This window comes from Colletes latitarsis, chromosome 3 (assembly GCF_051014445.1).
Source record: "Colletes latitarsis isolate SP2378_abdomen chromosome 3, iyColLati1, whole genome shotgun sequence".
NCBI lineage: Eukaryota > Metazoa > Arthropoda > Insecta > Hymenoptera > Colletidae > Colletes > Colletes latitarsis.
In genome coordinates, this window is record NC_135136.1 from 33801359 (window position 1) to 33814432 (window position 13074).

A 13074-nucleotide genomic window follows, 5' to 3' on the forward strand; every position below is an offset into this window, starting at 1 on the left:
CGTTGCACTAATTTTTGTTAGTGCTACTATTTCAGCTATTTAGTGCAATTTTTCTATTTACCATAAACAATTGTAAATGTTATAACAAAAATTTCATTGATTTCATATAATAAATTCCACATATTCTGTACAAATTAAAACATTAGTATCTCTGATTTGCCTTGTTCTTTCGCCTCCAATTATGAGCTACTGATAATATCAATTATTAAATAAATATGAAATCCAATCAAATTTTTTTTTTTTTGATTGATATACCCAACATCCTAGTTTAAATAAAATATTAAGTACAGAATATGTAAAAAAGAAATAGAAAATAACTCAAAGATATTCAAATTTTTATTTAATTGTACATCGATTGCTACACGGCGCTTTTAACTAACAACATTAAGTAAATAATTAATTCTATAAATACGTATTAGGATATCAGTCATAAGAAATTCGGGAAGTACGGATGTACATATATAATTGATGTATATGACAATGAAAGCATAAGTATCATAAATATCACAATAAGTTATGATTACAGAGATCATACAAATGTCTTATATTCTAGAGAGCTGTTGTAATAAATTAGAAGGTAAAATAGCTTCCAATTTGTCTAAAATATAATAAAATGGATGAGAAAACCAGGCAAGCATCGATCGTGCAACTACGCCCATAGTATCAGGATACTGGTGCGTTAAAAGCGCTAAGAGTGCTGTAAAGGAACATAGACCTGCTGTAAATAAAATAAAGAACGGCAACTCCTTCTTTGGGTAGACGCTTACATCATGAAACGAAGGTAATAGTTCGCGATCTGCATATTCTGTGCAGGTCGGATATGGATAAAATAAATGTCCTCTTTCCAGGGGATATGGTAACATTCTGAATGTACCTTCCCAAGTACAATGTAGTAAATTGAGAGCACCTTCCATTTGTTTCCAATGTGCAAGGTGGAAGAATGCATAAGCAATTGCTTCTGAATCTCCTCTTTTCAGTACATGTTCTGGTGGTAAAATCAAAGGCTTCATTTCTAGTAAATATTTAGGTACATGAGGATTGAATTCAACAGCTCTATGAATAGCTTCAACTGCTATCATTTCTGGAGTAGTTAAGCCTCTTTTGCTAGCAATGTCTGTTGAAAACTTATCAGCAACTACTCGCGCTTTCAATAATGCAGCTGTATAACAAATAGTTGCTGATTTCGGTAGGTTTATATCATCGTATTTCGTTAATACTGATTGAACATCCGCGTATGCTTGCATTTCTAATAAAGCTTCAATCAAATTTTCATGAATATTCAACACATTCATAATTGGTGGAACTTCTTTTGTTAGATCCCTAAACATTTTTACAGCTTCTTTTAGTTTTCCTAATTTTCTTGCGCACATAGCTAATCGTCGTTTAATATATATTAATACATTTGTGTCCCTCCTATGTATGGCTTCCGCGATCGATCCTTGATGTTGCGTACTCTGAGATTTTCTGTAATTATTTTCTGCTACCTTTAATGCCTGTTTCAAAATTTTTTCTGCTTCTACAATAGTGATAGCTTCTTCTTCAGCAAGTAATATATACGCAGGAGCACAATCAGGGTTACGATCAAGAGCACTATGGGCTGCTTTTATTCGCACTACCGGATTACGTTCCCTCCAAGCTGTTTGCATTATTTCATATTCTGTCTTACCTGCCAGAAGTAGTTAATCAGTATTTAAGTATTAACAGGTAGTTAATATCACTTGCACAGCATTTACCTGTGTCACCTTCGCAGGTGAAAAATGTTTGATGATCTTGAGCAGATAAATTCATATCATAATATGTTAATGGTTCTTTATTTGTAGCCCAATAAAATCTTTGATATTCAGCCCCTCTAAACAAATTTATTGGATTACGCCACACTTTACATTCCGGAATGTTTTGTTGATTCGAATTTGAACCATTTAAACTTGAATTATTTCCATCTGATCCATTGTCACCTCCACCGATCCACGGGGAAATGTGATTTAAGGACACTTGCTCGATAAATGATGTTCCATATTTTCTAAAGTACCACCATTCAAAAATAAGAATCAATCCAGAAATTAAAGATGATGTTCCGGTAAGAGCGACGTAAAATTTTGGGGTTAAGGTACTCAAAAACATTGCGGAATCCCACATGTTTGTGAATAATAGGGCCATTTATAATACTTAAACACCGAGTATATTTTTTGTGTTTCTTTATTGTTCCAGATTGCACTAATATTGTTGAATATGGTACTAATTAAACATCATAACACTAAACGATACTGCCAAATTCTTACATCATTGGAAAAGTGTTACTTTTGATATTACGTCTTAACTAATAAAAACAAAACAACCTTTACGAATGCTCTCAACATTTACACATGTTTTCTTTCAAATTTTCAAATAAGGCGCAACCGCTTTCATTCTATTAACAAACGTGGTGGCATTTATTTTGTCTGAAGTTGTCGAAATCAGAATCCTAACTCTGCAACGAGACTTTTCGAGATTCGTAGCGCTTGCTGCGTCACTTTTAAGAGATATATTAAACCCGGTATTTCGTTTTAGTAGATAAGTAATTAAAGAAAATTATAGAATTCTACCAACAATAGTATAGAATAAACGTTCGAGGCACTGACGACGTACGAAATAGACGTTACATTCTATGAGATTTCGTCACAGACTAGGTACAGAATAGACATATCATCCAACACATTTTCGTGTAATGTGGTTCGCAGGGTTAATTTATTTTAAATGCTTTTGTTCTTGCACCTATCATTGAGTATGATATGGTAGTTATATGAAGCTATTTAAATTATTTTTGAAACTATACAATAATATAAAATAATAATAATTTAAACGTTTACTTACTTGGCTGCCTCCCAGGACGTGTCACTCTAACAGAACAGTTTTTCACTAAGTAAACGATTATAGTGGATCGACGAGAACAAAGGTGAGCGAGGAGGAGAGCTTGTAGACTAGCAGAAAAGCATTTTTATTTTTACTATAAACACTTCCATTGCGTTAGATTTGTTTGATTTTATTGTAACGCTCACCTCGCGCTGTCCTTGTATCTCGTCGCTCCACTACTAACTGTATCTTAACATCACGACCGCGATTTGAATACTATTCGTCGATCACGATTGTAATGATATTTAAAATAACTGACGATAGCTAAATCACAGACAAGATATAGAATAGATGTTACATGCAATGCTTTCTTTTGTTACACGGATTGGAGTTTCGCGAGCTCCCTTACTATTTCCGTATCACTTTCAATGTTAACGGTTCACACTGGAATTCGAATTTAGCACTCCTAGTGTTAGGTATTAAAACTAAATATTAGGAGAATTTAATTATTTCGCGTGCAATTAAAATTAGATCTCACGAGCGGTATTTTAATTAAAAAGATTAATTAAAAATTAATACATTTACATATTATTAGTTACATATTTCGACCGATAGAGTTACTTATGAATAGCATAATTTATCGATATTTCATCTTTAAGAGACACTATCGAATCTATCGAATGATCGAAAGTCGATGCTATGCATTGTGACGTCACAAGAATATAAAGATAGTAAATCATTAATTAATTGTTTGTTTGGTATTTTTTTGTATTTATTTTATGTATTTACTTCATTTATTTTCAGTTATTCGAGATATACGGTTTAATTTTTCTTTCAGAAATACACACCGAGAATTGAGACGTAGGACTACGTGACCACTTCTCCCCCTCCCCCCACACTTTAATTTCATTGGCTAACGACATTGGTGGCGCCATTCGTTCTGTAGAAATTGGTGTAGCAAGATGCGTTGAAAGCTTTGCGTCTAATGAGGTACGTACTTTTTACTAATTATCATCTAAACGTTTCTAATTGCTACTAGTACCCTCTGCCACTCTCTGTTGGTGATTTTGTTAGATATTAACACGTATCTATTATAAATTCAGTCAGAATCGCGAAAAAAGTTGAATCAGTTTCGCGCGTCTTTTTCTATACGTATTTAACATGAATTATCATATTTCTAAACGAAATTAACAACTCATGAAACATATTTCTGTTCAGTTGATACTCAATTAACATATAGATACATTAATTTTAATGAATTTGATCGTAATTTGTGTTTTATTACTGTTAGAGATTTTGATTGCTGCAATTCAACTGAAAGGGACGCTATCGACATTCAATCGACGCCATGTTTGAAAATCGCGAATCGAAGGAATTTGAAATTGCACATCGGAAAAATCAACTTTATTGTAATAAGTGAGTATGTACCTACATATCTTTACAAATTTTTGTCTTTTTATCGGTCAAATTTAATACTAAATCTGTAAATAGACAGGTCTCTGCGATTACTTAATTATTTCTTATTTCTAATTTCAATTTTTTTTTCAGAAATTTTGACGACCGCGTGCAATGCGGTCAATAGAATCAGTGTTTGTTTCGTGAAATAGTTTATTGTTTTTCGAAGCACAGTTGCTTCAAGCAGAGTTGAGTTTATAATTTATTTTTTATATTATGATTATTGCGTAGTTGTAAATTTTTTCTAGAGCATCGTGGCTCTCTTTACTTTACAAATCGCGACAATCGAATCATTTGTTCGTCGAATTTGATTTTCGGTTGCGTTAGTTTAATATTTTTCTTTTTTTCGTTTTTCCTTTAAAAATTAAAATTACTCGTTACCGGTGTTAAAGTCAATACATCACTGAAGAGAAGGATATACATATTGGGCGAAAGTTTGCAAGCAAAAAATGTAAGTATCATCCTATTTTATTCTATGCACGTTTAGAAAGAAATGATATTTTCAAATGTCGGTTTACAATTTTCTAAGTTATCAAAAACCTGTGATTTGTTTTAAACGTAGTATCTTTTATATTAAATTATGAAATGCTATAATTTTGACGATAGATTATAATTGTTTTCTTGTGTTTTACAGTTTTTGTATTTCGTCTGTACATCTTGGAAATCAACCAGACCATGCAGATGACTTCGCTGATGTATTCCACTGGCCAGCATCATCGTCATCGTTGCAGAGGTATTACGTCATCATAGTCAACGGTTGGTGAGTCGCATGTGTTTTTGTTCCTCTGGTCCCCAATCATGTTGTAGGACGAAAGGTCCTAATCAACACGGGTGACCGGTTGTATACGTAGTATTTTTAGTGAGTACAGTGACTGCGGGTATTTTTTATACCCGTGAGTAGTAACATATGCACATTGTTTTATTTTTTGGTTCAGGCTAGGGTCTTTTTGTACTCCGCGATTTTTAATATAACATGAAAATATATCATCGAATAATAAAATAAATATAGAATAATGTTTATAATATAAATTAAATATGAAAATTCTTTGACTTGTATTTATATTATATCTATATTCAATGATGTTTATTGAATATATAATGTTGAATATCGACTGTTTTTTATGTTGTTCATACCTCACATTCAAATATAATTTAATGACTTTATATCAAAGTCTATCTTTACGTATTGAAAAATTTGATGTTTCAATTCATGTACAAAAAGACATTTCGCGATTGGTAAATTCTTGAGTCAAAGGAACATGCATTATGTACTATTTTCATCTTCAAAAAATTCGCTTTGACAACAGAATTGCTCGACAGTTAAATAGTTTAATTAGTTTGTTTCAATAATTTTTCCTTAAATGCTCAAAGAAAATTCTTTTATTCTAAAGTCTTGATTAAAGTCTTTTGTCTTAAATAATTTAATTTTAATCAGAATCATTTCCTTTTTCAATAATATTTTTCATTATTAAAGTATACTAAACTTTTGTTCCTTATTTATCCTTACATAAAATAATAAAGAATATAGAAACACTACTTCCTTGCGCGCTAGTATTTACTATAATCATTTTTTCTAGCTTAGGATTTTCAGGATACTTTTCCATGTTCATTGCCTAAACTCACCCAAGTGCCCAGGTGCTACTTGCATGAGCGAAGGCAATGGGCATGATGACTTAGTTTATATGATTTGTAACAATAATCTATATGTGAGCGGCTGACACTGCTAGTGTATCGTGCACGGTGTACTTTCCACATGTGTGTGTGTGTGGTTAGGTTGTGGAAGTACGTCGTTTTAAAAGTTTATTAGAATTTACATACAGAATTTTATAATACTTGATTCTTATCAATTACAATAATAATTCCAAATTTTTATTTAGCATTTACTTGACAATTGTTTAAATTGCATTCACGGTAGTAATATTTTAAAATAAAATAATAATATTCAAAAATAGATTAGCTTTTATACGTTACTAAGTAGAGTATCTCATGCTGAGTGAGAACCATTATCGCCCGCACGCAGCTGTATGTAGGTTGCCTATCTACAGGCGGAAATTTAAACGTTAATAACTTTTTAACGAAGCCTCGATCAACAAATTGGTATTCTTGATTTTCATCTTATTTTGGACTCTAGAATCTCCCATTAAAATTTTTCTCAGGGGTGGCCGAACACCCTGTATAATCATACATGTATACAATATATTTTACTAAAGACTATATTACTATATAAATGTTTATGGATATAATACAAAAGCGCAATGTTCACTAGTCTTTGTCAGCCGATTTCAGGAAATGGTACGTACCCTTAGAGTGTGAATGTTTGCAATGTCGGGTGTCGGAGGAACCCCGGGGCTTCCTCTCTAGTGTAGGCTTTTGCGCCCGGACATTATGTGTGAGAACCGTGGAGCGTATGTTTGCGAGAATGAGTTTTGCTATTTTTTAAATATAGGTTTAGGTAGGTAGGTAACTTTCTGGTGTGTGTGTTTAGACATAAGTAGGTAGGGTCAGGGCAGGACTGTTACAGTCTCTTTCGGGTAGGCGCGTTTTCGCGTAACAGTCTTGTAACCTGTAGTTCGATTTGGAGAATCGAAACGTTAGCCGATCCAAACGGATTCCACCGTTTGTTTTGGTTTTACTTTCGATTTTTGGAATCGTGCGGCGACTTTAGAGTCGCTTTTCGCGCTCGCGGACGTGGTTAGGCCCCCTTCGAAACGTTCGTCCCGCTCGAGTTTCTTCGCATCTGTTCCGATAACGATTCGTAGAATCGTTGGAGGGCTGTGTATTGCACGGAATCTCGACCTTAGTATTAAGTTTCAGGCTTGGGCAGGACCGCCCGAAGAAAGAAAAGGCCATGTGCCGAAGAGGCCCTGACAAATTGTCTCAAGAGTGGGCTGCAACAAATGGCTCTTCATCTTCATCTACGGATGAGGATGGAAAGTCATTACATATTAGTACTTTGTCACTGTACTCACTTGTAATTGTAGTAGTAGTAGTTTTAGTTTTTCAAATGGTATTTGTACCACGACGTTCAATATTTTTGGGCAAATCGCGTTTTGCATTAGTGACTTCAAGATAGCGTTGCGAACTGAACATTTTCGCGTTTGTTTTTGGGTTAGCGTTGAGAGTAATCACTGATTGCGTTTGTTTTAACGTAGCGTTGCGACATATAAAAAGCCCAAAATATTACGTTGATATCAGGAAGCAGTCTGGAACAGCTGTATTCGTTAGAAAAATTAGTGTTGCGCCATTATTCAATACGTGATTTTATTAGTGTCACGAAATGGGAATATTAATCGCGTTGCAAGTTGTAAATAATATGAATTTGATCGCGATTGTTTTTAGTGTTGCGATTATTTTTTCGCGTTTGATTTTCAGGTTAGGGTCCAGGAACCACGAAACAGCTAAATTGGGTCCATCAGCTGTGATTCTCCGCAGCTTGAAACAGCTGTTTCCGATTATTAATCGTGATTTACTTACGACAATTAAATTCTCAGTCGCATCCATTAAGCGACTGATTACTTCAATGAAATTAATCGATTGATGCCGAACTCTGAATCGTACAGTAGAAAGAATTCCTATAATTTCATTTCCTACCATAATAAGCGCTACGATCGCTTTCCATGGCATGTTGGTAATGTTGCGAGTGATAGATGAATTTATATATCGGCAGTGGTCATATGCAACTTTACCAACCCCTAAATGAATAAGCTTGCAGCGCTAACAGAACGGCAGGAACTATAACTGAATTTGCCGATCGTCAATTATTTTAAACATAATTACCATCGGGATCGACGCGATGTCGCTACATTTAATATATTTTTTCGGTCCATTTTTCTGGGGTCTCGAAACCCCACTACCATTTTCGTGTCACTCGCAACATTACTCACAGGTTACAGACATGAACATAAGAGGAAGTGAGACAAAAAATGAAATTAGAAAATTTGTATTGTTTTTAATGGAGCTTTAAAGTCCAGAATTGGGCATCAATCGATTAATTTTATTGGAAATATAAAATCATTAAATATGGCCTTTAAATTTCTAGTAGGACTGCTTTGATGATATTCTTGGTGCCCATTACGCTTATAAAATGATGCTCGATAGCATTAGAATAAGCAGGGATTCAGTATCCAGTTGTAAGTATAATTTTAAATTATGTGTATGTATCTCTTATTGTATCAATCATCCCAAATGTCCGATTAACATTTATTCTTTTATTTTCCAGCCTTGGGATACATTTCCCAAAAAGTGTTCGACGGTCAACAATGGTTGGATTATGGTTATAGATGGCAAACAATGAGGTTGATCATCACGGTCAGCGATCTAGTGAAGATCAAGGAAATGCCAAGAGGTAGGCACAATGAAATACATAGAATGAAATATATATACAAATATATAGAATTTCGGAGGTATGTGTATTCACTAAAAATGATTGTAATTAACCTCCGCAATTGAAAATAATTTTTTTATAATGATTTGGAAATTTTTAATTTTATCGAAAAATTTCACACATACTCGAATTTTTTTCTCGAAACTGGTTAGGATTTCGAGGGTATATCTATTCACCAAAAATGATTGTAATTGACCCTCTTAGCTAAAATTATTTTTTTTAGAACGATTTAAAATTTTTTTTTTCGCCGAAAAATTTAGGCACCTACCCCCTGTCGATTTTTCTTAAAAATTCGTTTTTGATTTTTAGTAATTTTGTTTGACGCCCTACAGAAAAGTTGTCTAATACTTTTTTGTAGGTACCCATGAGCTCTACTTCAGAAAAAAGTTTCATTGAAATATATTCACTATTGCAGGAGTTATGGCTGTTTGAATATTGGACCATTTTTATGGGGTTTTTCTTATTTTGCGAGGTCAAGGATCAACTTTTCGAATATTTTTGCGATTTGTACATATTCTCCATTAAAATACGCGTAGTTTGCTTTTTTAAACATTAAAATCGTCCAATCGGTTCAGAAGTTATGACATTTTAAAGATATGCATGAAATTTTAGGGAAGCATTTCTGGCCTCACATTAGATTTTCGGTAAACAATTTTTTTCTCGAAAGTGAGTAGGATTTCGGGGTTATGTGTATTGACCAAAAATGATTGTAATTGACCCTTGCAACTAAAAATAATTTTTTTAGAACTATTAGAAATTTTTTTTTTTCAGGGTAATCAGACAGTTATGGTCAGACATTACATTTTCAGTAATGAATTTTTTTCTCGAAAGTGAGTAGGATTTCGGGGTTATGTGTATTGACCAAAAATGATTGTAATTGACCCCTGCAACTAACAATAATTTTTTTAGAACGATTAAAAATTTTTTAATTTCGTCGAAAAATTTCACACATGCTCGAATTTTTTTCTCGAAAGTGGGTAGTGGAAAATGAGTAATGGGGTTCTAGAGCTCCAGAAAAATGGGCCGAAAAAATACATTGGGTGAAAGGTGTATTCGTATACCTGGTCTGTAATAATAGGCAACCAGATGCTACTTATTCGTGTGTAGGTATCAATTCTAAAAGATTTGCAACACCAATGCCTTAAAAAGTAAGCGTCAGCAATCAGTTTTCTTGTGTCAGAATACACGTCTTTTATTTGTTGTATAAAATTGTTATTTAAACGAGCATTTTATCCATCTCTGTTGTGCGTGGGAGGCAAGAAAGGGAACTACACCATCGACGTTTCTTTTCGTGTTGCATGGAACAAGATGCCATCTTTAACAAACGTCGAATCTCACTTGGTAAAATAGACCTCAGTGTAATTCATCGAGTACGTATGTACTTCAAAGCGACAGTCGCTACGTGAAAATTCATCGTTGAAAATTTAACGGGCTCAGTCGTTACAGGAATCATTGTTTAAACATGAATAATAAATGCAGCGAATACAATGTCGCATTTATGACGGTTTGTTGATCAATTGCGTGTTTGACGACCATTCGAGAGTGTGTAATTTTCCGCCGTTTTTCATATTTTCATTGTCAGAGCAAAGGGTTCGAATTGCTCGTTTCTGACCGCCTCTTTTATCGATCCTTTTAATTATCGTCGAAATGAGAACGCTGTATTTTGCTGTTCTTCGTTTTATTTCTATTTCTCGTTTATTTACTCCATTCTATTTCTATTTCTACCTTTGAAAGCGCATTGAAACCAATAATAGAAATTTATTTACGACGTATTTTAATTTTGATTTACTTATATATTTAATTAAAAATTATTTAAAAAGTTGGCAAAATAGTTAAGATATAGAAACTTTTGCGAAGCTAAACAGATACAGTGTGTCAAAAAATAAATTCGCTACAATTTGAAAACAAAGTCAAATCGGATACACGTCTACATGAACTTTTATAGTGTTTTCGTATGCAAAATTCGTTGCTGAAGCCTCGTATTGTTCGCATAATATTTCGTAATGTTAGGTCTGGGTTAGGTAACAGTACATATACAAGAGAGAGTACGTTCGACTCTACTTTGGTGGAGTCTTCTTCAAGTAGAAAATTCAAGTCAGATTACAGTAAATACCATAAAATAGTAAACTGAGAATTATCATAAAGAATATAATACAAATTAAATGCTTCTACCACAGTAACACATATTTATTTGTAGTTCTAAAAGTTATAATTCCTCTTTAAAATAGTATGAGTTAGGCACGACTATGTTTACACCGTATTATTTAAACCATAGAAGCACTAATTACCCAAATCACTGTTTCAAACGCAAGAGGGTCACTTGTTGCGCGGATATATGTTACACACTGTCGTATCTAGAGTAACCCTTTGGATGGTTCTCGGTTCTGTTCCGCAGCGATGTTATTTTCTGCAGATTGCCTGGTAAATGGAAGTCCCCGGATAGCTGTGTCACGGGGAGCAGAAGCTAGAGCAGTGTTACCGAAGTCTGTGTACGCGCGTTGGGTTTACCCGGCCAATCGATAGAATCAATTTGCATAATGTATACACGCGAAAGTGTATGTTCCACAATGCTCTCCGATACTGCTCTTGCCTTTGCCAGGCGATATCGAAGGCGGGCGGTGGGGTCGGAGCGCTGGTGATGCGATTAAAATTCTTGATAAGATTTTTGCGATACCGAGGAAACGTAGCGGTTTAATGACAATTATATCGGGCTTTACGACACGCCGCGGAATTTCCTTTTGCGGGCCTGCGAAATTAGTATACGTGCATCTTCTATTAGCGTTTATTTACATATATTTGTTTCTTATTAAGTAAACGTTCGTACGTGGCAACGTATTGTAAAACTGGCGTGAAACTTAAATGTTTCGATAGGCTCTCGTGACACTTCGACGGTAACGTTCATGCAAAGGACACCCAGCATTCTTTACTGCCGTTTCCGATTCGCTTCCATTCCGCGCTTCTGTGCTAGGCATCTGCTATGATGCATTGTTTCAAATGGGGCGAGAGAGCTTTTCAATCTTGCCTGTGTAATGAAATCGCTTCGAACCGTTCTCGTCGGGACAAAGAAACCGATAAAGACCTGTCTTCTCGCGGTTCTTATCGGTCGTATGGTGTAATTAAGTGTACCTGGCATCTGCGAACATTTTGTTTCAAAGAAACGCGTCTTCGATCGATAATTAAGCTGTGATCGCGTCGTACGAAAAAAATTTATTAAATCGCGGAGGTATTGTCAGCGTTAGATCCGTCGCGGATAATTTAAATCGTTTTCCTTTTAACGTGGAAGTGCACTTCAACACTTTGGTCGCGACAAAATCAGTCCACAATAATAGATATCGTTACTGGTTTTGCGAGGTATGAGGTACTTTTTGTCGTTTGTTTAACAGGTTTTTCTTCCATAGAATACGTGTATAGCATAGAGGTACATTAAGTCTGAGGCTATAATAAATCCCAGAGCTTTACTGTGTAAGCCCAATTATATAAATGCCGATATATTACAGGGAGAAAGGCGGATCAAATGCAAGTTAAGAATAATGTGGTATCATCGATAAAGGGAATGTGGACAGTGTCGAGTAAATCGTATTTAGTCGCAGGCTTTTCGAACATTGATTAAAATTGCTCTAATTTGGTTAGATATTATTTCCAAGAATTATTAAGCATTTGTACATTATTATTTTTATATTTACATAGGATAAATACGATAGAACCTCGATCATTGCACGACCTCGTTCATTAGATGGGTTGGTCGCTAAGCAACAAGTTAGGTTGGAGGCACTACGCATGTGTTACAAGTAGTGGGGGTACGATGTGTGGAGCTACTGTTTATCGCATTGGTTACCCTGATTATTGTAAAATGTTTACCTACGAAGAACTATGTGTCCCTTTAAATGTACATGCATTAAATGCATGCGTAAAGCAATAATATATAACATAAAATTTAAACAAATTTATAACATATATTGTTTCGATTTTCATTATGTAGAATGCAGTTTCAATATTCAACAGATTTTATAATTTATACACGTACAGCAGACTCTCAATTACCTGCGATTCAATTATCTGGAATCTTGTTTATTCGCAATCTTGGTTTCCAAGGATTTCAATTAGCCTCTCTAGTAAAAGTATCCATTCGATTAAGGATTGCAAGTTTACCTCTTATTTTCTATTTTCAAGAAACTTGCCATTATTAGAAACGAAGAACGATAATAGTACGTTATGGAAATAAATAAATGTTTATTTTAAACAAAAATACAACGTAAAATATAACGAAGTTGACAACGCAATATCGAACGCGTTGCGTCGCACGACGTTCCTTGATTTTCGAATTACGTCACGCGCACGCGATCGATAAGCGGTTTCGGCAGCGACCGAGATCGAGATCCCGTGGTGACGTATTTTCGGGCCATTAT

General features: G+C 34.5%; 1 protein-coding gene across 2 annotated transcripts; it reads right to left on the minus strand.

Moving 5' to 3' along the window:
- Nucleotides 1-115: 115 nt before the first annotated feature.
- Nucleotides 116-2684, minus strand: LOC143340671 (protein ST7 homolog). 2 transcript variants are annotated; one of them, XM_076762895.1, is made up of 3 exons: nt 1734-2684; nt 768-1666; nt 560-697 (listed from the first exon to the last, which is right to left on the minus strand). In XM_076762895.1, exons 1-3 carry the CDS (start codon nt 2155-2157, stop codon nt 689-691), a joined length of 1332 nt encoding a protein of 443 aa, XP_076619010.1. In that variant the 5' UTR covers nt 2158-2684; the 3' UTR covers nt 560-688. The 2 variants fall into 2 exon arrangements, with proteins under 2 accessions (XP_076619009.1, XP_076619010.1); XM_076762894.1 differs by having other exon boundaries at nt 116-1666.
- Nucleotides 2685-13074: the final 10390 nt, after the last annotated feature.

Bases quoted from the DNA above. Each gene is read 5' to 3' on its own strand.
- LOC143340671 (XM_076762894.1), bottom strand. From the start codon at position 2,157: ATGGCCCTATTATTCACAAACATGTGGGATTCCGCAATGTTTTTGAGT. The intron at 1,667-1,733 runs GTAAATGCTGTG...TACTTCTGGCAG, and splicing joins CACCTGCGAAGGTGACACAG to GTAAGACAGAATATGAAATA.